Genomic DNA, 26,493 nt, shown 5'->3' on the forward strand with positions numbered 1-26,493 from the left:
CTGCTCATTCCCACACTCCCCATTTGCCAGTGTGTCTCCCCTACTGTTTACCCGGTCTTGGACGCCTGCCACAGTGCGGTTTGCGTGGCGTAGCGAGTACGTCAGCCGGTGAATGCCGTCACTCGTCTCTCCATTCCCATAGAAGCCAACAGCAATTCCAGCACTGCAGAGAAAGAAAGCAAGAAAGGGTAGAGTTAAAGCTAAAAGGCAAGCTATGTAATGCACGGCTTACCACTACAGCATCCTTCGTAGCCACATCAGCAGTCCCCAGAGAAAGGGGAGCCACATGCCTCCCAAAGGGTCGCTGGGATAGTCATGCTCCTCAGCAACCACTAAAAAAATAAAATTCCCCTGTAAACATTCACCTGTGTCTTCCACACAGCCACCAATTCTCTGTATAGCATCCATATGATGGACAGTTGAACACCATCCCTTCTCAATATGTATGTTTCATTTATGGCACAATAATGCGAATCTGTTAGAGAACTGTTAGAGAGTTCAGACCTAGCCATGGGCAACCAGAAATCCATCCAGCCAAGCAGCTCTCCAGCGGCTCCTGCAAGAGCTACCAGTGCTCTGTCAGGAGACACATGCCTTCTCTGGACATGAAATACAGATTGCTTCATTACATTTTTTAAAAGCAGGACACACAGAGCTTGCATTGACTACTTGCCCATGGTGGTGGTTCCTCTAGATACATTTTCGATGCCCTCCACTCTACACTGTGAAATATCTATGAACATCATCTATCTTGATTTATCTTCCCATTAGAGCATTTGTGTCACACTGATTTAAGAGTACTGGGAGAGAAGGCTTAACAACTTACTGGGACAAAAGGCTTATTTATTTTTAAAGCAAGCGAATTTCAAGCTTGCAGACACAATTCAACTCCAGCTGCTTAGCAAATTACCACCTATCAGCTGATTTGCCATAACTGTCCACACATATCAGTCTGCCCCAATTATGAAGTAAACCATATTAGCTTAAGCCTCACTTAAAGGAGGAAGATCCTGTAAATGAGCTGCAACCAGGAGATTATCTCATGCAAGTCAGCGGTACCTCTTCTATTAAGACATCGCTGCAGGAACTCACAGTTCTTCCCAAGCCCATTTTTCCTAATAATAGAGGAGGAAAGAACTTGTGAAGGGGCCACACAACTAAACTCAGGGCAAACAAAAATTACCAAGGTACCAATTTCCTATTCTCGTGTCATATTTAGCTTCAGAGCACTCAGGATCTTTTCTGGGAAGGTTCTCAACACACCAAGGTTCTGGTTGTGGTAGTGGAAAGGAAGGTGGTGGTGGTGGTTTTGGTGTAAATCTAAAGTAATTCTGGATGAAACATTTAGTTTCTTCACAACAACTTTGTGCTTGGGGTATAGCACTGCCCTCACAGGGTTGGTTTGAAGAAGGAATAAGAGAGGGAGGAAACAAGCCAAACACCAGCTTTCAGAACAAGTAAGTGTAGTGCCTTTGTTTAACAGGAAGGGTCACTAAAGGGCGTTAGGCATTCTTCACCACCTTCACCACCCAGCTGGGAAATGAACCCAAGCAGGCAGGCTAGAGTGGGCTTTGTCTAGCTAACAGACCCTTGCACTGATTTGCTCTGGAACATAACATCAATCTGCAGTCCTGCTCTCGCTCCTCTCCTGCGGGAACACAGTATCCATCCCTCCTTTCCAGGGCTCATCCACTTCAGAAAGAGTGAGTAGAACAATATAGTTCATCTGGTCGCATTTCTACTTTCTCCTCATACATACAAGAAATGGAAGCAAAGATCACGCACTGGAAGTGGATCCACTATGAAAATCTGTGTCAGCCTCACACTTTTTCCAACAACTAAATCTCCATAAATTATAGAAAGCTTGGCCCATAAAAGCCTCAGTTGAAGAGTCTTCCAGGGACAGTAGGCAGCCTACATCATATAAAGAAAGAGAGGCAGCAGGTACGTAACTTAGTATTTAGTGTTAATATAAGAAATCAGTCTCTTCATGAACACCATTCCTCAAATATTTTCCTAATGCAAGTGATGCTGAAAAGCCCTCCGCATTCCTCCCTGGTTGCAGCCATTATCAGAGCTTGATAATTCATGTCTAAGATGCACAGGGGTGGAAGGGATAAAAAAAAAAAGACATACAACCCCCTCCCCCTGAACTACAGAGATTACAGATCCAGAGCTGTGCCCAGGATAAGGCAACTCAGCACCCCATCGTGGCAATTACAAACCTCTGGCTTCAATCTCCCCTTGGCTTATCAGAGTAAACAAATTCAGACAGATCCTTTCACTCTCCTGAGCAGCAGAAAACTTTAACAGTTGTTTCTATCATAGACCCCAAATAAATTCCAGAACATTCTTGACATTGAATATGCAGATCTGACCCCTTTAATGGGTGAGTAATTTTTATTCAGCCTGTTACAGCTACTAGAAGCCTATTCTTTCAGCAAAGGCTTGGTAAGTGCCCAAAACCTGCTGCTTGGCTCTCAGTATTCCCCGCACAGTAGCACTGTTTTGGTAAAAAAGACTCAGAAACAGCACTCTGAAGTAGCAGCAGTCATCTTGTCCTTAAAGATGCAGCACAGCTAAGTACATTAACCAGCTTACTCGAGGTATCATTTAGGACATGCTAGCAACTACAGGCAAGTGACTTGAAACTCGTTACCCTATTTAAGGCAGAACTACCCCAGCAGCCATCCGCAGGCTGCCTGTCCAGCCCCATATGAACCACAGCTTCAACTGCCCTTAACCCTCTAGGGTCACTACTCCTGAAAGAAAACACTAGAGCAACAGGAATTGGGATAAAAGCCATTTAATTCAAGTAACAAATTCCTCCAGACATGCGTATCATGCATTCACTGGAAACTACACATAAAGCATTAATTATTCCATCACTGCCCAGCAAAAACCAGCTCTGCATTCACACACCGTGCTAGCAAGGGCCACTTACACAGCCATTCCTTCTCCTAGGAGCAAGCTGTACAGTTGTGTGGCAGTTTCCCTTCCTATCATGCTAGAGAGGGAAGGAAACCATCCCTGAAGTGCAGAAGCCCAGGCTGGGGGCAGCTGCCTGGACTCACACTGTGACCGAGGAGGGGGCAGAGCTGAAGGGCAGGCAGCGGGGCAACTGCTGGTGGTGGAAGAGGAGAGAACTGTTGTTTAGTTTTCTGACTGCATTTGGCTTCATCTAAATCCAACAGTTGTTTCAAATCCCTGCCTACACACACCGGTGTAAGTTGCTATTGTTTAAAGCAGATTTAAGGATTTGCACTAGTTTTTAACCACCTTTTATTTGATTAAAGGGAAACAGAGGGGCTCCTTCTATTTAAGCTCATTCTTTTGAAGTAAAAATAGATCAACTCATCTTAACCCAACAGTGTAAGTCCTTGAGGTCAGGACAAATCACATGGCACAAACCCCGGGAGGCTCTGTAGCCTGAGGTACAGCAGATCCATCTCCCAGTGCAGGATGACAAAATCATCACCCAGTGGGGAACGCTGCATTTCTGTCAGGCAGCGTGGATACAAGAACAGAATTCCTGAATGACACAGCTTTTTTCCACCCTAGCACCCTCTGGAAGATACTCCAACGCATTTTCAACGCTTCTATAGGAAAGTCATCTCCACTTCTGCTATTCTGGCTTCTGTTGCACTCCCCTCCCTAGCACACACACCTCTCTCTCCTCCTGAATCCACACCATCCCATCCTCAGTTCCTCCTCCCAAACCTACCTTTGTCAGTCTCCTGTCACTTCCACTACCCCCACCCCTCCCCTGCTTTCCTTATCACTCATATTTTTGAATAAAAATCTTAAAAATCAATCTATCAAGCTCTTACAGGCCATTTAAAAAGCTGCTCCTGCTGTTCAATACTGCATTCAAAGAGCTATTTGGCTACTCAGTCATTTTGGTTAGGAAACCCACTTAAGTCAAGTAGGTAAGTTAAGTCAAGAAAACACTGCACTCCTGAGCTCAGCACTATCATCACCGGTGCACACCCACAGAAGCACACTGGAGAGAGACAGTAGGCTGTACCAGCTCTTCAGAGTTATGTGACATGAGACAGAAGAGCAGCATGCCATGATTTCTATGTATTCCTACAGATAAACCAGTATGATTTAAAGTACTGCAGGTTGTGTACACACACTTCAGTATCACTTTTCAACATGACTGAAGAAATTCAAGTCTGGAGAACAGCATTCCTGTTGTCTGCACACAAGAGTCACATGGGCTTAGGATATCCCTTGATAAAGAACTAGAAAAGAAAAATCAAGTTTAATTCTGAATTAGCTTGCAACTCAACCTGAAAAAAAATGTTTTCTGGATTACACAAGGTATATGTGACCAGCAGAGTGTTAATCTGACACAGAGAGCATAGACATGCTTTCTGGGGGAGAGATCCTCCCGTTGTAATACCCACGCACACACAGTGAAAACCCCTCTGGGTATCCAGTCACCACTCCGAGAAGATGAACACTAGCCATTCACATCACATCCTTAGAAATGAATAATCTAACTACACCAAGTCATCTTTAATTACAGGAACTTCATAAGGAGAGTCCTTTTTTAGACTTCATGTTCTCAGGAGGAATGTTAATTTGTCTGTCTAATTACCACCTTGCACTTTCGCACTAAGGGAAAGTGCTATTACTGGCACTTGACAAAGTAAGTTTTCACCATCTATTTGTACCCATTTCTTTCAGCTGTTCTCTCCACAAAGCTTCCTACCCACCTTCAAGGCTGAGCTCCCTTCTGGGAGAGTTAGGGTCACCTAACTGGTGGATGAGATGATTTATAAGACAACTCCCCATACACAGAAACCAATTAAAATGGTAAGGACTAGGAATGAACTAGCTATTCAAGGAATAATCCAGGCAAATCATTCCTGCAGCTTTGTGGCTAGAGCAACTGGGAAGACTCAGAGAGACATTTGGTTGGAGAGCTCCTGTTAACCAGTTATGCCTTCCTGCTGGCTCAGCATTCTCCCTTTTGCTCAGCAGGGAATATCGAGTCATTCGGAAACAGTGATCCACAGCACTCGGCAGGATTCACAGTACAAACAGCCCTCTGGGATTAACTACTACTAGATAAGCATGTAGTAGGTATAGCTGGACTTAGCCAGAATTAACTAGTTCTCAGCTAGGAATACGATAGTCCACTTCACAGTACTCGGACAGACCAGACCAGCTGCTGTTTGGAACATCTCGCTGCTTCAGCATCTGAACTACTTCTCTCCCCTTGCATATGGTGCTACAAACTGCCTCCGAGGTCAATGCGCTGTCAAGCAGACATTCAGAATAGCCTTATTCCCCATCACTCTGGGACATAACAGCATCTGGCACTTCTGTTATGTGTAACGCACAGCTAGGATAGGATATATCCAGTGGACTACTCTTTAACTGTTGGTATCTAACTGGGACTTCCTGCTAGCACAGATTAGATTCCTCGCTTGTCGGAAGCCGTATCTGCATTCGCAGCCAGACACTGAGCACAGAGTGCCAACAGGCAGCAGTTTGAGTGCACTGTCATGTCCAGGGGCAGAAAACCGACCTCAGCTTTGCAGGAGAGCGGCAGCACTTGGGCAGTACCTTCACTCACCACGGATGGTACCAATCTGCTATTGCTCAAGTGTGCCAACTTCAGAGTGGAAATTTCAAACTTAATTTTAAAACGTCAAGACAAATATTCATCCGATATCACTGCAGATTCAGGCAGAATCTTAGTTTTAAGGATACTCCTGCCTTTAATACTTCCAAAAAGAAATGGTACACCAAGGATGAGAACCAATGGTTCAGATTTTGAGGAAGCCTAAGCAGTTTTCCAGCTTGCAGACTTGACTCAAAGTCAAGTTTACCAGAATTTATATACTGACCTTCCAACTTGAAATTGTCTCACGTACGCCCTGGGAGACATGCAGAATACCTCCTTCTCACCCTTTCTACAATTAAACACAAACACAACTACCACACTCTGCAGCAGCTGTCTTGGACACATACGCTGCATATCAACAGCTAGCAAGAGCCTGCAGCAGCAGCACAACTGCAAAGAGCATCAGCTAGAGCTTCTGTAAGAAAGGGTTAGGACCACAGCACTTTCAGTGGATTGGAATGGATGCAGGTGAAGCTCTCGAGATCACTAAAAAGAAAGGTGAATGAGACTGAGATTTTTTCTTTGCAAGTTGTTCTCTGGTTTGCCTTTCCATTCCAGCCACCTATTTGCAAACACATCCCTGCTTTCAGGTGCCCCATCATTAACTTTCTAGGAAACAGGATCCTCATCTGTGTTGACTAAAAAAAAAAAGAAAAAACCCACCCAGAAAACAAACAAAATGTAAATTCTCTCCTTTTAACAACTTCTATACAGGTTCTCCACTAATTACTTAATTTTTCTTGTTTTTCAGCAACCAGTCTTTTCACCTCATCTCCAAAAGTTTCTATTGCTCAGTCATAATACGAAACATCACTGACACTAGCACCATTACTAGCAACCCTTGGAGATGGCACATTAGTACAGATACTGAAAGGCAGCAGTGTCTTACACAGGCTGCAAAATCTGAACGTCTACTCCAGTCAAATACCAATACTTCCAAACCCAAAAGAATCATCTGTGCCTCTTTCTTCTAATCTACTCTCCCACATATCATTCTTTTTGGACATCAGATTCCGGGAAATCTCCACCTAGACCTGATAAATATTTCAACTGTATCCATCCTATTTAAGCAATAAGCTCCTGAGGGCACAGTGTCCTTGATTTACCACTTGCAAAGTGTCAAGGAGCGGGACGTTAGCTATTCCTTTTCACATTGCTCAAACCATTAGGCAGTTCAGCAAGTGGTAGAAAGGAAGAAAATACATTACAGATATTTAAAACATACATATACGGAGTGGAAAGAGGGATTACTGCCAACACTGACTAACTACAGACACAGCATATCAAGCATGAAAACGCACGCACAGGACACGCCACCCCAAGTAACAGGGAAGATCCCCTTCAGGCATCAACCGTACCTGCACACCAGGGTTGCGATGATGACGCACCATGCCGTACAGCAGCAGTCAGCATTCAGATGTTCTTCGCTCTTCCGATGGCGGCAACACAGCCAAAACGAGTAGAACAAGAGAAAGAGCAGGTCCAGAGCAAGGCAGGAGACCGCGATGCCACCCAGCAGCAACAGGGCCTGCGGAAAAGAGACGGGCGTCACGTGTGAGCACGGCACAGCCATAGCAGGGGATGTGAACCAGGGCTCGGATGTCTGAGGGCTCTGCAATAAGACAGCGCTGAAGGCATACCTTGAAAACAAGTTGTTTTCTGGTTTTTACATATTTTTTAAATATAAACAGGAGATTTTTAGCCCCACTTTCTCCCCTCTCTTCATCCTACTCAATGAAACCACCACGTTCTGTACCTAAGCAGTAAATAGCTGAGCCATTTTGTCTGTCCCAGCCTGCAAACAGCCTCAGTGAACCCGGGAGAGCTTCCTCTTTGCTCCTGATCAGAGGTCAGCAGATTTTAAAAAAAAAAAAAAAAGTGGTTCAGCCAGCTGCCTCTATCTGTACAGTTTTTTAATCTTCATGAATAAATATGCAGGCTTATTCATTAGAAATCCAAGTGCATGAGTGGGTTTGAAAGGGGGTGGAATTCATTATACATGCGTGAGATTGATTTTTAAAAAATGAATCCCCATGCAATGCTTCTGTTCAAGGTAGACCTAGAATAAATGCTAAACCCCTCCATATACCATCAACGTATATAGGTACAACGAACGTAGATGCTACAGACATACTGGCTTGAAGCCGCCACAAGTTGAGTTATTGTGTTATACCTATTTCTAGTCAGATGTTCCTGGAAGGAAAGGGAAGCAATAAGTGTTTAACTCCGTTCCAATTTCTTTTTATTCAGAAAATCCTGGCCAAAACCCAAAAATGCAAAACAATTTTGTTAAATAAAATAAAAAAAGATTAAAAATCCATTCTAACATCAAATCCAGCCACACTTTTCCACGTGAATGAACGAAGTATTTTACCCGTAAGCTTTTTTTGGATAAATCTTTGGTAGTGGTGACAAATGTCAACTTATTAGAAAATACTTAAATATCTGGAAAGGGTCTAAGTCACCTAATATCGGGAAGGCAAACAGATCTGTATCAGCAAACCTAAAACAAAAGGTTTGGGGGTTTTTTAATCAGTATCTTTTTTCCTCTCCATGCAGAAATTCCTTGAAGAACATTTATATGCTTCCTCCTGATTGAAACAATAACTTCCCCCTGGTCAAAGAAACAAAACAAAGAATGCTGTGATTAAAGTAAGATTCTCAACAAAACTGGTGACCGTTTCTAACGGGGTCTGGTAGTAACTTGCTCTTCGTAGGCTTTTCTTCCCCTTCTTTCCCCCCAGTCTGCTCCATAGGTACTCCCTGCTGAGTTATTATCCTGGCAAACTATACGAGCCACACAACACACTTTCCAGCCAAGCAAACGTCAGTGTGTACGGACTGTAGGGCCCATGGCCATACATAACGAGATTCACGCTAGTTAAACCTAACATCACAGATACTCCACGTAGCCGCGTGCCGTTCGCTTTCCCAGCCTTAGGAAACCCACCCAAAGCCCATCAAGCGCACTGGGATGGGGGGAGCTCACAGGTGCTGCTTTCCCAAACTAAACAGCAGAAACTCGGCCCTGTTATAGGAAGGGAACTTTGGGATCTCTAGTAGAGAAGAGCGGGGGTGGAAGGGAACAAGCCCTATCCCCCCTTCCCACGATTACGCCAGATGGTGTGTGCGCTGTTCGAGTTCCTGAGCAGAAAGGGGCCTTCGAGAGGGAAGCCGCCTTCGGAGCCCCACGTTCCCCCACTTGTGAAGCCTTGCCATGTACGAGCACTCAATACTAATTTAACTAACACATTTGGCATACCAAAGCTCCTCGGGGATATTCTTTATTTTTTAAACATGTCAGGCTGCTGTAACGCAAAGCTTTCCTGCACTGCTCGCCTGCACTTCTTTCTTCACACCCTCAGCCTTCCTGCACGTGCTAAAAGGCATTTACCGCTGGAAAGACGAACCCAGCTGAAAACATCCTCCCAGTGACTCTTTATCAGCAAAAAATTCACCCTGCAGCTCCAAATGTAGGGGAACAGCCCCCATGAAAAGGAAAAAAAGGAAATACTAAAAAGAGAAAAAAAAACAATTAAAGATTGCCATGCAGCAAGCAACCTGAAGTTCTTGATATATGCTTTTATTTATGCATCTGGCCAAAAGGACTTGGCTGGCCACTACACCACGATCTGTGTTTCATTTTCCAGAGAATATTTGTTTTCCATTAATGGATATGTGCCATGACAACAAGTGAAATCATCCAGCAGAGCAGTTATTAATCTTTCTGACTGATGAGTCAGTTTAGGACCCAGAGAAGGGCTGGCAGTGAAAGCCTGGTCACAACCAAAGATATGCCTGTGCCTGCTTGTCAGGATTAAATGACGGTATTTAAAAAAGGGGGGTTGAGGCTGGATAAACCCTCAGACACTCTATCCTGAGACAGTAAATCTGGGACTCTGTTATCCAAGGCCACGTTATCCCAAGTAAATGTAAAATCATGCACTGGGCCTTTTGCCACAAAAGAGCATCAATTCATCTTCGAACATTTGCTGAGCTATCAGAACCTTTACAGCAAATGATGCATGAACGGCCCTTACAGGAAAATGGAGACAACTTGGAGGAGCAACATTTTACCACTGTGCTGACACTAATGGTAGAAGCGGAGACAGAGCAGTCCCTGAAAATGAGTGTAAATCCAAGTGGTATCAGCCAGGCTGGCAGGAGATGGATCTACAGTGTTCGGAAGCACTTTCAAAATAAAAGTTAATAGCAGTACACAGGGGAGTAACCATGAGCAGCACTGCCAGCTTGGAAAGGCACCATGAAACCTGAATACACTCGGTCTTGTGCAGGGACAGTGCTCAACTGCATGCTGCAGTGTTACCAGCCCTTCTCCACTCCAGCCCGGTTGCCAGGATTCATGATATTTACTCTCTCAATGGGAATAAAAAGCCAAAAAAGGGGCAGAAAACATCTAAGTCCCCATGCACGTAGAGGAGCGCTGTCACAATAAGAAACACAGGGCAAGGCAAAAACATCCCCCACAAAAATACGCAGGGGCTGATTTAGCTCTTCCACATGGTATGAAGGTACCCGTAGGTGCTGCTATTACACCTAAGGACACCTATGTAGGTCAGCCTTCAGTTAGCACAATCCTTGGTCTCCAGGATCATGTCTTATGTTACTGTGGATGAATTAAACCAATCCACAGCCTTGTCTACTGGATGAAAAATCTCCATACAAAACAGCCGCTTTCAGCTTGCAAGTTCTAAACTGCGATCCACATCATTAGTTAACCGAATATATCTGTGGACTGTGGTCCTGGAAGACTAATTTTAGCTGCTGAAACTGCACTTGAGGGATGTATACTCCATCCTATCCTACATACATAGTCACAAAGAGAAGCACTCTACATAAGAACATAAGAAAAGGGACATACAAGATACATTTGCGTATATTTCCTTAGAAGAAAAAGCCTAAAAAAAAGCCATGACGCATTGTAATGCAGGAGGTCAATGCAGGGCTGCACTTATGTTAAGTGTCAAGGTTTAGCATTGCCTTAAGCACTGTTTGTTCATCACTTGACTGTACAGAGCAGTGTTGGCTTAGGGACCCTTCCTCACACCACCACGTCCCCTCTGCCATGAAGGTTACTTGGCACAAGAAGTTCTAGCAGCAGAACAGGTTTAGAAAGTTAATTCTGAATACACATAGGGCTCAAAATAATCCATGTATTTATTAAGTATAAGTTTTACTAATCTCAACCTATCCAACTCCCAATTATCACATTCTTTAGACCTTAACTATAGTAACAGCAGCATGGTGTAGTAAGCAGCTCTTCACACGAAACAGGTCATAGCTATTTCTGGATAGCACTGTTATTTTACTACTAGTTAGAAAGTCCACTAAAACCTCATTAAGAAACTTGAGAGCAAAGCTGAAGCCTTCAGGTGGTTCCTGAAAAGCATGCAGTTTCACCTTTAATCTTCCATCAATAATTTTAAAGTTATTTTATCATAAAACTTCATAATTTCAAGCCACAGGACAAAATAGCTACAGCTTTTGAGCATCTCAACAACACAGCTGTCTTAATCGTTGCCAGATTGAGAACTGTTTAGAGTTTTACCTTAAAGTTAGCTTTTGCCAAAAGAAAGCTTTCCACTGAAGCTGCAACTAATGTTCCTTCTGGATTTCCATGCAGCGACTTGAGATTGTGACAATAAAACAGAGAGAAGAGGTTAAAGGAGTGTGGGAAGAGAAAAACGTTCACTCAGAAGAACAAATGAAGCAAACTGGGCTGCTGCCAAAGGAGCACTCATCTCTATTTATTCCATGAAGGACGGAAGTAGTCTTAGCAAGAAAAGAAACTGCTGTGGGATAGTGTCATGCCTACACTACTTCCTACACCATTTTTTTTGCAGACTTTGGGACAACTCGAAGAAGCTTAGGTACTCATAGGTGATAAGCAACTATGTTCTACCAAATGGACATTTTGTAACACTAGCAACACAAGGAACACACACTGACCCCTTATCAACTTGTTCTGAACACACTGTGTTCAGAGACTCAATTTTCATTTCTGGAAAATGCTGTACATGGTGTTTCTTGAGATACTCAAGTGTCTCAGTATGTCATTCATCCCACAGCCTCTACAGAAGGATGCAGGCTTTGGTAGGGAACGCAGCCAACCATGTATTGGCAAATGTAATGTGGGGGGAGGATGTGGAAACCACTGCTGATCTCAGCACTAAGCCATCCATATCTCCTCTGCCCGGGGGACAGGCCTTCCCGGGCCAATTACTGTACTCAACACAGTGGAGGAGCAAGGCTGGGCAGGAAACGTGCTGTGGAAGAGGCTTTTCCCACGGTACTGAGATATATTCTCCTTCGTGAGGGATCCCTGAGCAGCACAGAAGAGCACCATGGAAACAGAGGACAGGTTTCATGGTCTCATCTCCTTATACAGACATTTCCTAGAGAAAGCACACTGTAAGGCAGTGCAGTAGATTATATATATATATATATATTTAGGGCAAGTCCACACTGGAGTAAGCAATATAGGCCAACATTTTGCCTTTAGCTTTTTTTTGGCTATTGGCTTTCCTTTCTGGAAAAGAGAAAATGCCAAGGATTATGTCATGCTTTTTTTTTTTTAAAAATCACCTTAAGAGAATTCAGCAGACACATTATAATAAAACAGATTTACAGCTGAAACATCTCCTAGCATGACTAGATAGCTCAAATCTATTTAACCAAGTTGGTTAAATAAACAGACTAGTTTCCTCAATGCTGAGAAGCTATCTACACAGGCAACAGCATTCCAGAGTTAATTGGTATTAGAGCTGCCAACTAAAACCACTTTAATTACAAGTGAGTGTTCACACAGGGTTTTAATGTAGTTTAACTAGAATAGCCTTAATTCAGTGTAGTTTAATTCACTTTAGTGCATTTAAAGTGGTTTAACTAATCTGCTTTGAATTTATTCCTTCAGTTAATTCAGATTAATTTCTCAAGTGCCCTTCTGCAGGCAATGACTGAGAACAAGGCTAGGCTGATTAAAGATTCATCATCATTTCCTCCATACTAACATTCTGACCCCTTATTTCATAATTAAAGACTTTCAACATGGCCTTTATATTTGGTCCAATTCACAGAAGCCACCAGTGCAGAGGCCAAAAAGACACAACCTCGCTGATACTTGGTTTATTGCAGTAACCAACACGCAATACAACTATCGCCAGAGCTTTGAGAGCTGTGGTTGAGCAATATACAATGTGGGTAGATCTGCACAGCTCAACTTCCACAGGTTACACAGGGCAGGTGCTAGAATTCATCAGAACATCTCATATCACAAACTAAAGAGAGATGGAAAGCACCGAGTAGAAAGGATTTGCTTAACAATTGGGCTGGATTTTTTTTTTTCTGCCCACAAATGCAGATCTAAGCCGTGCTAATCAGCAGTGAACACTGGAGTCCTATTGGGTTGAAGTCAAATAACAATCCATTTATTCCCTTAGCTGTTACCAACTCAGCAATCTCCATCTTACACAGCAAGGAAACATTCCCAGAGGTAAGGGGGTCCTCTAAATTGGATGTTCTTATCCCGAGTTTCTCCATAATGCTGGCTGAAAGCCTCTGTGCACTACAGCGATGAAAAGAATGAGACACTCTCACCAAATTCAGTTTCCACTGACAGGTCCCCACAGACTAAATCTTTATTAAATGAGGCTTAGCTCAGAACTGGCAGCTTGTCAAATGAGCATTCTCGCTGAAAAGGCGGATTTCCTTTCTGGGGATTCTGCAAATTCCCTCGCAGGGCTCTAAAAAAAACACCACGGATGCATCAGTGTTCATGCAAGTCTTTGCCGCAAATCCTAGACCAGCAAAACGTGTAAGGAATCCTCTTGGGAACAAGCCTTCAGCTTTAGAAATCTACTCCTTCCTAGTATTCCCAGTTGACCAAAGTTAAAATGATTAGTTAACTTTGCTTAAAGACAAGAATCAGATAAATATTTGGAATACCGAGGCGAAGGGCACCAAAAGCACAGCTGGAAGACTCCGGTGGGTGTCCTGCACCGCTTGTGTCCGTGCTGAGCTTGCTCAGCTCACCCATGGCAGATCTGCACAATTTCACCCGACATTCCTTTCCCACAACACATTAGCTCACACATTCCCGCCCGACAGCGGCTCCTCTACTCAAGGTCTTTTAGAAGCAGCTTGATTTCCTTGGTTAGAAAGCTGTACCATCCATTAAAGTCTTAAAACCCAATCTCCCCGCAAGGTAATTTTCCAGCAAACTGGATAATGGAAAGAAACCCTGTGCTATAAAGGAAGTATGAGTTTAATGCTCCTACAACTCAGGGATAAGCAAGCACTGCCTGTGTTACCTGGCTGAAGCCCAAGTGCTGTATAAATTCCCATGCCAAGACAATTCCCCATCCCCACTCTGCAGCGGGAGCTTCGCTGTGCTCCTGCTGGCCTGGAGCTCCCGGCAGGCAAGACGCGGCACTGCCAAGCTGCCTGTGGCACGCAGGCAGGGACCAGGGCACACTTGCCCAGCCCAGCACACGAGCTAGGCAGCACTGGTGTATTACAAAAAAAAAAAAAAAAAAAAAAAGGAAAGAAAAAAAAAAAGGCAGGAAATACTTAGGCCTGACGCCCAGTGACTTAATCCAATTTCCATCCTTTTTCCCTTCCCCCTCCTACAACGTGGGCTCTCAGAGACAATGCACTTCATTTAGAGGGGAAAAAAAAAAAAAAAATCTCTTCTATGGGTCTACCCTTACACAGTATCAGGCAAAGCACTGGGACGCCACATTTTTTTATCCACCTATGCTGACCACGCATGCTCTGGAGTGGACACCAACCTCAAGGATTTTCTTTCAAGACTCCAGCCGAAAGGAGTCTGTGCTTTACTGCAGGCTACCAGCTCTCTTCAGCTGCTCTTTAGCTGTTGCTGTTTCTTATTAGATACGGTTTGAAACCCAAGTATTCATACTGCTCCTGTGAATTTCAAGAGTTCTCCAAAAAGACAGGATCTTTCAGTAGAAATGATTATATGCATCATCTACAAGTCTTCTGTTCCTCTGTAGGACCTAAACCCCATCGTTTCCAGGACTGGATAGGTAATGACATGGCAGCTTGCTTGATCTTCTTCATCATCTCCCCTCAAACCAGCCAACCAAAGCGGAAGTAATCAACCACTACAGAATGTGAAGACACTGAGCTCAACCCTCAGCTCTGATGCCCTGGCAGGGAGGTCACTGCAAGCTACAAACACCACGTAGGCAGCCATCAGCCTGCTTTGAGAGAGGCTTTCACACGCCATTTCTGTTTGGAAGAGGATAAACAAGGCATTGGGGAGGGAGGGGAAGCAGGGCGGAAACGAGCAGAGCTACCCCTAAGTGGAACAGAAAACAAAAACTTGTCCCATTTGTGGAAACTTTGCCCAAAGGAACATCAACCCATCAACACAGTTAGCCCACCCCACCATCAGGGATGGCAGTGTTTCCATAAGCATGACCGCTGTAGATAATGTGGGTCTACTCGCTTCTGCCATTATTTGCATTATTGTGAACTTACTGGATTGTCTTCAGTGATTCAATATCACATCACATGTGTTAGTTAAGAAGTTTTGCCAGGGAAAGATTTGTTCCAATTTCTTAGCAGCATATGCATTCAGTTGCATAGAACGCATGCACAGACGTCCAGCACAAGCATTCTTTCTCCCACTATAGTTTTCTGGCATCTTCTCTATGCAGCTCGTGACTTGCAGACATATCAAAGCAGCTGAGAGGAAAATAGTTCGAGTATGGCCACTTACCGTCTGCCCCAAGTGATAAAAAAAAAAATCTATACTGAGTTTCCAAATTTGTCTCCAAAATTTCCACGTGAAAGAAGTTCATTTTAAGAGAAGGTATTTTTAACCACCACACTTGGACTGAAGTGATTCTGGAAAGCCAAGGCAGGCTGCTTTTCACGGGTTTCCACTACGGGACCGTGCACAGTGCCTCATTCCCTTTGCAACATCACTGCAACCTTCCACCGCCAAGTAATTTTGGTGGGACTGTAGCCATTGGCAAGGCTCATTAATCGGGCCCAAAGAGGTAGGGAAGCTCATTCACTTTGGGGAGAAGTGCAACAACAGGACTAACAGAAGCAGCAACTTTACCTTGGTTCCCAAGCACTGTGCGCAAATAACGTAGTCCAAGATCTACTCGGCCTACGAAGCCCATTTTTAAGGAGACTATTCAGGGTAGAGCCATGATTTATGGCAAGATCCATAACTGATCTGCAAAGAACATTAAACACCTTTTAAAAAAAAAAAAAAATCAGCTATACCTGGAAACAAGGAATTGGTACTCCTTGCAATCAGAAGGATTATGAAAGTACCTGAAGTCAATATTCAGAATCAAAAGTGAGAAATTTGGAACAACAAGAAAAGAAACAACAAAAATTAAAATGAAGCACTGCATTTCCATTGATATCTCCCCATTCAGCTTCACTAGCATTTTTCTACACAACCGAAGCAGGCCAAATGGCTGTTTACACAGCAAAAACAGTGTAGTTCATAATACATATTAAGCCTACTATAGGGTGAGAGAAACAGGACTCTATTACATTAGTCATGTACACTGGTCTAGCTGCCCTGACGGCTGACCTCAGGGAGGGGATAAAGAGCAAAATCAAAGGCAAACTGCCCTACATCTTTAAAAAGTCACAGCCCATTGTGCCACAGCTAGCAATCCATATGACACCTTCCTTAAAATAATTTGTACTTGAAGTCAGCTTTAATGCAGTATGTCAGTCATGGGGAGAGGCTGCGAAGAACTGCAAGGGGCAATATCCAACAGGGATATCTTCTGTGCGCTGGGGAAGGAGGAACACAGACCTCTGACCTATTTATTGACTGTGGACCTGAACTGACCTCCTTGCACTAACAATGCAAACGCGCCGTTTAACTGTCAGAGACAAACAAGTGCCATGTTTCTCACCATAAATGCACTCCAAACTTCCTCTTTAAAGACTACCACAGTTGGAGGTAAAAAGAAAAAAAAAACAAAAAAAAAAAGAGGAAATCTCTTCCTTCAACTTCAAGCTGTGTATTTCCCTCCCCCAAAAGAGGCTCATTATGTGCAGGAAACATTTCCATATCAAGTCTTCCTTGGTTTTATTTTGGGGCTGAGTTGCTTAGGTTTTTTTTTCCTTTTCTTTCTTTAAAGAAGAAAAAAAAAAGCTCTCAAAAAAAAAAAATCTGGGACAAAGACAACCAATATTCACTATTGAGAACCTTCAAACCCAGGAAAAAAAACGCCATAGAGAGACTAACAGAAGAAGCAGATCAAAAAACTATCCAAGCTAGCCAAGACCCACCACAGTCACAGCTGGAGCCTGTGTTTCTGCACCACTGACAAGACTGGGAGCGTCATTAACCACTTCTCTGCTCAGCACTGCGGCCTGTGCGAGCTAAGAAAGGCCTCATGCAGGCTCCTCGCCAAGCGCGAGAAGGGATTAGGGCCTCCGGCAGCTACACTGAGGGGAAATACAATTTGAATAGAGATGCTTTCTTTAGAGCTTTCCCCACTAAGCAGCACAGAGCTGCAGATGGCCCTCTCAGCAACCAGGGTAAAGTCAGATCCTGCCCTCTCAAGAGCAGCTTTCTTGCAAGCGGTCACAGCCTTACCCCTCCACTTCTGCTGCCCAGCCGTCACACTGATAAAAAGGGGAGCACATGCTTTTTAAATTCACCTCCTGAGTGCCATTCGTGAGAACAGGGAAAGAGCTAACAGTAGATGTGCGTGTAGATGCGTGTATAGATTTGAAAAACCCTTGCAGTTACAAGTCAAATATGGTGCCACAACGTGTATTTACAGAGGACATCCCACTTTGCAGCTTCGGGTCTGAGCATCTCTTCTCACAGTTTCTCCATTTCCCCACGGAGTTGGGGGAATAGGAGAAACTGTCTCCTTTCAACTAAGTAAAGCTTTCAGCTCTCTTAGGGCTCGTCTCCCTGCAAAGATGAAAGTTGTCACAGACCACTGGCTTAAAAAAATTTAAAGTACTGGGTTTATTTCAGCTATTTATGGACAAATATACCTCACTTTTAGCTTCCTTCACCACCAGTTTTGGGAACATGTAGGACATATTTTGCTGTAATAGCAGTTATGTCAGTTAAAAGAAGCAGGTGCTTGCCCCACTGGGTCCTAACAGGGTTTTTTGTTAGCTGCTCTGCTTTCCCAAGACAGATGCACCATTCCCACTAGAAATCAATGCATTTTATAGGTAAACTAATACGCACACAACCCTCCTTCAGAGATCCTTCTATCCTGCTCACGAGATCAATGCTGGTAGGATTCCTCAAGCTTCTGCGCGGGCATTTATTCATTCATCAATTCTTCTGAACTGCATCTTGAGATTGATTTTACAGGAAAGTTCCCAGAGCTGTCTTAGAGGTTCTGCCTCCATTGATGTCATGGCTATATTTAAAGAAGGAAACCCACTAAAGTGGTTTATAACGTGCTCTGGCAGGACAGTGTAGACAGAGCTAAATCCTATTAAGCTACTTAAGTTGCTTTCCCCCTCTAAAGTCATCTGTCAAACTCTGGTCCTACACACAGCAGCCAACCATCAAACTAGCCTATCAAAGGTCATGCTTAAAACAGCAAAACAAAACAAAAAAATTCAATCATCACACACATGAGGAAGAGAAACTGGGGCAGTGTGCTGCTCCAGCAACCTCCTGGGATCCCAGAGGGTGGAGAAGGCTGGTGATTAGCTTTTCATTACAGCTAGATTGTAACCCACTTGCACACCACTGAATTTTATTAAAGATAAAATGACTGTTTCTTTACATGTTACTCTTGACATGAAGTCAACATATTTTGAAAGGACTATATGGTGAATATGTGAATGTAAGGCATGCCTTTTCAATAAAGATCACACTAATTTGGGTGGGGTTAACTAGGAAAACAGAGCATCGTTCAACCTTAACTCAGCAACCCATGGAGAACAGGGAAAGCAGCATTCAGTCATCTGGTCTCCTTTCCCACTAACTTGAAAATAGGCGCCGCAGAGTCCTGAAAGATTCATTCCCGTAAATTTTAAACGTGCACATTTGAAGTTCCAGTTTTATAGCATTCACTCCACTAAGTCAACATGTTACTGCAAGGAGATTTCAGAGTCAAACCTCAATTTCACAGATCCCGTAAGAGAAAACAATAGGCTGGAAAAGACCTCTGGAGGTCACTGTAGTCCAACCTGCTGCTAGAAGTAGGGCTAATTTAACAGATGAGGTTGCTAAGAGCCTTGCCCAGGCAAGTTTCAAGTGTCTCTAAGGCTAAAGTTTCCCAAGCTTCCCTCAGCCCCTGCTCCAGCACTACAAAGAAAAATGTTCATGAGTGATTGCACCAAAGTGCCATTTCCCATGGCAACTTGCGGTTGTTGCCGCTTGTCCTTTTGGTGGGCACCTCCGAGAAGAGCCTGGTGCCATCTTCTCCAAGTCCCTCCTTCAGGTACGTGAAGGCTACCCCCGGATCTGTCCTTTTGCCTTCTCCTCTCCAGGTGGAAGGGTCCCAAGCCTCCCAGCCTCTCTTCACAGGGCAGGCTCTAACCATCTTGGTGGCCTTGCCCTAGGCACACTCCAGTTAGTCAACATCTCTCCTGCCCTGGGGGCCCCAAATCGTTATGTAGTTATACAGCATTTATGCTGGCACACATAACTGGAGGAGAGCCCATGCACACGAAATGGCTGATGACCCCATTTTAGGGCTATTTTCAGCTTGCTTAGAGGGCTAGGCAAAGCACAAGCCTTCAGAGCTCAGGTTTGCCTCCAGCTGCATGACCTACCCCACCTGATAACGGTCACGAAGCACCAAAAGGTGACAGATCTCCCTCGACGCTGAACAGCACAGGCAGTAGCTCTGTGGGTGTGAAAAACGCAGCAAGTACCATTTGAGACCAAGCGAAAGACTCAACAGCATGGATGTTATTCCTCAAAACAACAAAATGAGACAGCCGAGGGGGAAGGAAAGGAGAGGTAGGGAAGGGAAAAAAAGCAGCAATAGAGAAGTTACACATTTCAGACTGAAAACAAGGTACCTCGGGAGTTATTTGGTGAGCCCGACTGCACGGATGCTCGTGCTTCCCATTGGCTGCCGCCTTCCAGAGCTGCACAGCAACGAGCCCGGGAGGTGGGAGGCTGCCAGCACGCATGAGAGCTCCCTGCTCAACCCCTCCTCTGCGTCCCCACAGCCCAGCCTGACAAGCACCGATACTGCTCCAGCTCTCCAGCTCATCGGAATATCGATAGCTCTTCCCGCACTGGAGGTCAATCAGGAAGAGACAGCCAAGCAGGCAGGACCTCGGTTAAATGAATGACAGGGTCGATACAGAGCAGCCACACCAGGTTATTTCAACAAAAGCAGCACAGGACAATCCCGTGTTCTACCTCGGTCCACGGCTCAGGTTTTCCTTAGTGAGCAGGAAGACTGTACTGCAGAAATAAGGATGGGGTGGAGGGGAAGGGGTAAGATGTGCAGTTGTGCTCATGACACAGGTCAGAGAAGTGCTGACACTCAAAAGGTATTAATACTCCTCAAAGGCAGCAGTGCACAGCACGAGTGCTGCTCTTGGAGGTGTTCCACTCCATTACTTTAGGAAAGTGAGGGAGGAAATGGTCACAACAGAGAAAGCTACCCCAGCCTCAGCTTTCCTACAAAAGGGGCTCCAGTCCCAGGTTCCTAGATCACACCAACATTTACAAGAGGAGATCAGAGCTTCTCGCAGAAGGACAAGCAGGAGAGAGTACAGAAACTGGCACAATGGGGAAAAGCAACCGATCCAGCTGTTGGGCTTACCACCGCCACAGCCACAAAACAGATCATGAAGCGTGCTATGGATGTGGAGGAGGAAAACTAGTTCTAGTGCCTGAGCACAACAGCTCACAGCAGGAGAGCTTGTTACAGCTTTCCTCCAGCACAACCATCTAAACCAAAGCAACGTTAGAGGTGAGCAAAAATCCATCTCTACGAAACAAACAAAAAAAAAAAAAAAAAGGTTGCGATTGGACAAAACTCAAATGCAATGGTTTGCAGGCTCCAGCACAAGAAAGGTCTGGAATTCTCTCTGCCCAGACCCAAAATCATTATCTCCCAGAAGCACTTAGAGTCAAGCAAAGGACACCCTGAACTTCTCTGCCCCACTTCCCAGTAGGGACTGCTCGTCTTCTGAGCAGTCATTACTGATCAGGTGCATATTCGCAGACAGCGCCTGGTCGCACAGTGATGAATCTCAGCTTGGAAAAGCAGAATTAACAGAAGGAAGAAGGCTGAAAACTGAACAGCAGAACAAGCAGCCCAACTTCTATCATTTTTCAAAGAAAGCAAATAAAAGTTCTCTGTTATTACTCTCCCACGTTGGCACTGAAAACAAAACCAAAGACCATGGCACGATCTTAGGGCAGCATAGTGAACGCAGTTAATGCTGGCTACTACTGAGGCCCCTACAAGATCCCAGGTAAGCTACAAGCATGTGGCAGAGGAAGATAACAGAATTCTGGGACAGGGAGAAGGTATTTTAGAACATATGTACATACAACTCTAGCTTTTTTCAATGGTCCAGCTGCTACAAACCTCAGGAGTCCATCACATACAACATTGTCACCTTCACCTCTCCACTGGCAAAGAAAAGTGCGTTAGAGGGTGGAGAAGCATCTCCCTTTTGCCATCACACAACTGTAATTACAGCAATTGTTTATGCAGCCTACGATAGCTACCTGCTTCCCACTACTTATAAACCAAAAGTCAATCCACTGCAAAAACAACGGTGTTTTATGACACCACCTCCTCTAAAACGCCTGCCCCTCCGCTGATCAAACTGCACTGAAAGAGACGAGAAGCACTAGCATGAAGTCAAATAGATAAGCTTGGCTCCCCATGACCAAACTCTGCACTGAAATGTGAAGCCCTGAAGCAATCCACACTGCCAGCTCTGTTGGGGATAGAGCAAAGGACAGATTTAATATATCAAAGACAAAACCCACAGATTTGCTACACACACATATACACACGCCTGTTTCTGCTACGGTTGTCTCAAATGGAGAAAAATCTCCAAGAAATACAGCACCTTCCCCATACACTTTCTCGTCAGAGAGAAGTGGTAGGTCCTGCCAGCATACCCAGCACAAAAATATTTTTAAAGTTTTTAAGGCCTAAGAGTACAAAACTCATTTGAAAATCTGTCACATCTTTTGTTAGTTCTCTTGAGTTACGTACAGCAAAACTAGTTGTGGAGACATTTGACAAGCAGACAGTAGCCAAAAGGTTCATAATCATTTATATGGGCATAGTTCTCAAGCTAATAAATTACTATTATTTCTCCATCAACTTGCTTTTACTGCAACAAAAAGAAGTATAAAAGCATAGTTTTAACAAGTGAGATCTCCCCAGTACTGACAAAGTACTACTTTCCCAGTTAACAGCTGCTGCTACATATGAACGGGTCAGAGATTTTTTTCTTCTTTCTTTCTCTTCTCCAGCATCGCCGCTGAACATTTAGCAACAGAAGAAAAACACAACACCAACATGAAAAGGTTGTGACAATTCAGCGCTGCGACGGGTAGGCTGGCTCTCACGGGGCTCAAGCAACCACTCAACATGCCACCGGTGCGGTCTCCGAGCTATAGACAATGCCACACTTTTACTAAAACAGAGACAGAAAAAGGAGCGAGTAGGCAGCATAGCTGCTTCTAAAACTTGTTATTTACCCCATCAGCAGGGGGAAGGTATCAAGGTTTTCCTCCATTTTCCTCTCATCTTACAAAAAGGCTATCCCTATGTCCTCAAATGAGAGTCTGACTTTGATATCCGCTACATAAATATTAAGATGTGTTGTTTAAGTAAGCTGTCCAGAGGTTATCATCTATCCGATCTGACCCGCTGGAGCAACGAAGCACAGCGGACACAACTCCACCCCAACAAGCAAGGCTATTTTTGCTGCTGCACTTGAGGATCAAAGCTTTCCCCTAAAAAGCTATGATCCCAGGGGCTAAGACCACTTTGGTAACAGCTAAGAAGGGAAGAAAACCCTCTACTTTCAGGATACTGAAGACTCAAGCGAACACCAAGTTCAGGGTAACAAGCACCATGCAAGCTATGTGTTAAACTAGTACCACTGATGGCACAGCAGCAAGACTGTCCTATTAAAAACCTGTAACTAAATCAAGGAATTCTAATACTCATAACTGAACTTAAAAGCACTATCCTCTGGGATACTAGCGAATTTCCCCTCGAAGACTGCTCAATTCATTGACAGTCACGTTGCTTTTCATAATCTTGTCCACAAATTCAATCAAGCTCCAGACGAAATCCAATCAAGTCGGACAAGCTGAATTGCAAGGGCTGTCTTTTCAAGTCCTTTAACAGGAGGTCAGCTCAAAATCAGCCTCTGACGTCCCAGGACTAGAGCAGGATTATTTCATGTAGTTCATTGCTGTAGGCACCAAAGACCACCTTAGCTCCCCAAACTATTTTTAACACTCACTCTAGTGGAGCATTTGATCTCTAGACAAGCTAGGTGTAGTCTTCTGTCCTGTTTGCTCATATCCTTAGTGATTTCTCCAGGCACAAAAATGGCTCTCCTAGGTATAGGAAAGATCTGCTATTCCCAGAACTCCATTACTATAATCGTTCCTCGACTTAAGTTTGTCCCTCTGGAAAACATGACTGTCCCTAAGAACTACTGCTAGTCTGAAGATAGTGACCATCCTAAAGCAAATATAAACGCACCCATAGATTGCCAAAGCAAAGCATTTACATTTCTGAAGGCCTCATCATTCATATTTAAGACTTGTTGGTCACTTCAGTCTGTCCTTCAGAGACACCCTTTTTCTTTTCTTCTCCCTGCCTCCAACTGAAAAGACAAACTTTAAGCCATAGCCAAGATCTAGATCCTTTGGCTACTCCCTAGCTAACAGGCATTACGAAAAATTTCCTCCCACAACAATTAAATAAGACAAGAAGCCCTTTTATATTTAAGCACTTCAGACTAAAGCATTCAAAAAGTATCAACATACCTTATGATCTTTAAAATAAAGCAACTCTTTTGAATATTGACCCGTATACTGATATTGTAAGAAAAAAAAAAAAACTATTGAAGAGGTTCTCGGTTCTAAAGTTAACTTGAAATTTCATCCATGGAGCCCAGGAATAACAGTATAACATTTAAATACCACACACGACCAATGTGACATTGCAAACTAATGGGACCGGGGTTAAACCATGTCCAGTCAGACCCCATGCGTGGCTATCATCTGACTGTTCTCCTGTTCACCAAGCCTGTAGAAAGCTTTATTCAGACTAACAGTTCTGATGTAGATTTAGGGCAACCCTATGAAGGGGGGGCGAAGTTTTGTAACCATATTAAGTCACAAATTTTTCTGTAACTAAAATCTTGCAAGGAGAATATCTCTTTTTCCTGGCACCATACTCCCATAGATAACAAGACAGCAAATGCTCCCACTAGCCAAATTCCTAACATTTCAAAAGTAATTATTTCTAAGCTACTGAACAGCTAAACAGAACTAACAAGTTTCCAGCCAGCAAGCCACTCCCCATCTTCCTCTTGTTCCGCGTGTGTAGCTCAGGTCATTTCCGATTGAGATTCCAGCAGGAAGAGCTATTTCAACCAGAGCACAGAAATAAGGTGCCCAGAAGCCCAGACTCACTGACTCTGCACTGCGTTAAAAAACACACTTGGAAAAAAGGCTACTGATTAAAGGAAGGGTGCTGTTATCTCCAACACACCAAACCTCTGAAAGGATGTTCCCTCCCAGACACTTCAACGTATGAAGTTCAGTTCCCTTCCTCTTTTTTTTTTTTTTGTTAAATAAAGTCTTTATAATACAAAAGAAAGTGTTTGTTCGTTTGACTGTTTATCCAGCCAGCTTCAAAATTAAAATATTCCTGTCCTGTCTCCACTCTGGGTTGGTCCCTGGTATCTCCAATGTTTTACATATCAATATTTCTTTCTAGAAACTAAGCTCTAGGGATAATGAAGAAGTGTAGAAGCTTGAGCATATTTATCAGGCTTGACACTTTCTATCGGTACGCAGCACTAGAAAACAATTTCCCTGATAAATGGATGGACCTGAACTAGTCACGCAGCTCTGTATCTTGCTTTCAACCTCATTACTCTTTTAAAGAGGTAGAGCTCTGCAAAGGGCTTCAAAATGCAGATAGACTTGCAACAGAGGAACTTGCAGGGAAGGTGAGGACTGAACTGCAGTGGTCTAATGAAGACAGTCGTTTTTGTTACTGCTTGTCCAGTTGGAAAGTGGCGTTACCCCACCAGCCTGGACACCCAGTGTCAACACAATATGGCTGTGTGTGACTTCACATGTCATGTCCAAAGCTTTAATGCACTTTGGTGAGGAGGAGATGCACACACACCACCCAAGGAGAGCCTCAAATCACACAGAATCTACTGCTGTAGAAGTGAAAAATTAATCAGCTGCTCGTGTGGCAACAAGAACAGCTCAAGACTGTTAAAAGTGATGGACAGCATGGTCTTCAGGGCAGAGAGGAACAAAGAAAGAATAAGCTCTGAAAAGGATGTGTTGGTGCTAGTGCTTTAACAGGAATATTCCCTGCTCAGCTACAATTCTGCAGGTCACAAAGTAACCAGAAATAAAATGCTATTACAGACCCCTTTCACTAGTGGTACAGTAGTTTGTTCTATCACTTTTCAGCATTGTTTCCGACTCCAAACCAGAAATAAGCCATAAAGGGCAGGAAACAGCTAATCTATAAGCCAAACCCAGAAGCGTGTTTTTTCCATGATGGTTTAAAAAAAAGTTATGGTTTAGAAAAACCCATGGGGTCACATGAAGACAGAAGTCAGCCAGGAACTTTTTATTTGGCTCCTGAATTCTGCTTATCAATTCAACACCCCAAAATATTCCAAAAGGGAGATTCAACCCAAAGCTTTGTGCGTCCCACACTTTTCCACCCAACTCTCTTAGCGCTGAAGCACTATGAAGCACAGGTAGGTACTTTGTTCCTGCCCCAGGTTTATGCCAGACCAGGGTTACAAAAACTCATCCGACAATAAGAAACAGTATTTTATGTCTGGACCAGGTAGGTGCTCAATCTTGTTCACTGTGCAGCCACTCAAACACCCCGGTCTCTAGTTAGCAGGACTGCTTCTTTTCGCACCAGGGCTAGTTACCCTATAACTTGAATCAGACGTACCTCTGCACTGGTGTTGAAACCGGTTTTCAGCCAGGTCAGTTCCTTGGTTTAATCACTGAGCAGCTCCAGGGTGCCAAGTGTTCCAGCTGCCCTCCTGAACCATGACCTCAAGAGCCACAAACTTCCACTTCAGACAGGTATGATTAAAGGGTCTGAAGCTACAAACTTTATCAGGGATGGAAGAGTCACATCAATTTTAGGATTCCCCATGCAGGCCCTCAGGCTTAGGTCCCATTTACACATTTGTCTACCTAGCACAGACAAACATACATGTTCCCAGCACAAATCTAATTTTAAATCATGCTCAGTATGTTAGAATACAGTACTATTAATTTTTTTCTCTTGTACAGAAATATTGTCCAACAAGGAATACGCATGTATTTATCCCAAATGGGTGCTGGAAACGGTTTCACCAACACACACAGGTCCTAGCACTGCAGCAGTGATACAGCAGTGCCATTCCACAGGAGTGCAGGAGCAAAAAAGTCTTTGATGCCATTAGAACAATAATCCAGCCTTCCAAGGCCACAGCTCAGTGCTGAATTTGTGCAAAAGGCTTCTATAGAGAAAGCTAACAAGGAACCTTTGAGCACACAGCTACAGATAATGCCAGGAAGCGCTAGTCAGACCCTTGCTCCCCGTAAACCACACCTCCCTGCGAAC

At 43.9% G+C, this 26,493-nt stretch overlaps 1 protein-coding gene across 2 annotated transcripts in view; it reads right to left on the reverse strand.

Annotated features, from left to right (window-relative positions):
* Positions 1-26,493, reverse strand: part of TTYH3 (tweety family member 3) — a 77,501-nt gene that overhangs the window by 30,894 nt on the left and 20,114 nt on the right. For both annotated transcript variants that reach the window (XM_068423355.1, XM_068423354.1), the window contains exons 2-3: positions 7,000-7,169; positions 52-163 (exon numbers count right to left, since the gene is read on the reverse strand). In XM_068423355.1, the coding sequence (XP_068279456.1) occupies positions 52-163; positions 7,000-7,169 (282 nt within the window). The remainder of the gene's footprint in view (positions 1-51; positions 164-6,999; positions 7,170-26,493) is intronic.

This window comes from Nyctibius grandis, chromosome Z, assembly GCF_013368605.1.
Source record: "Nyctibius grandis isolate bNycGra1 chromosome Z, bNycGra1.pri, whole genome shotgun sequence".
NCBI lineage: Eukaryota > Metazoa > Chordata > Aves > Nyctibiiformes > Nyctibiidae > Nyctibius > Nyctibius grandis.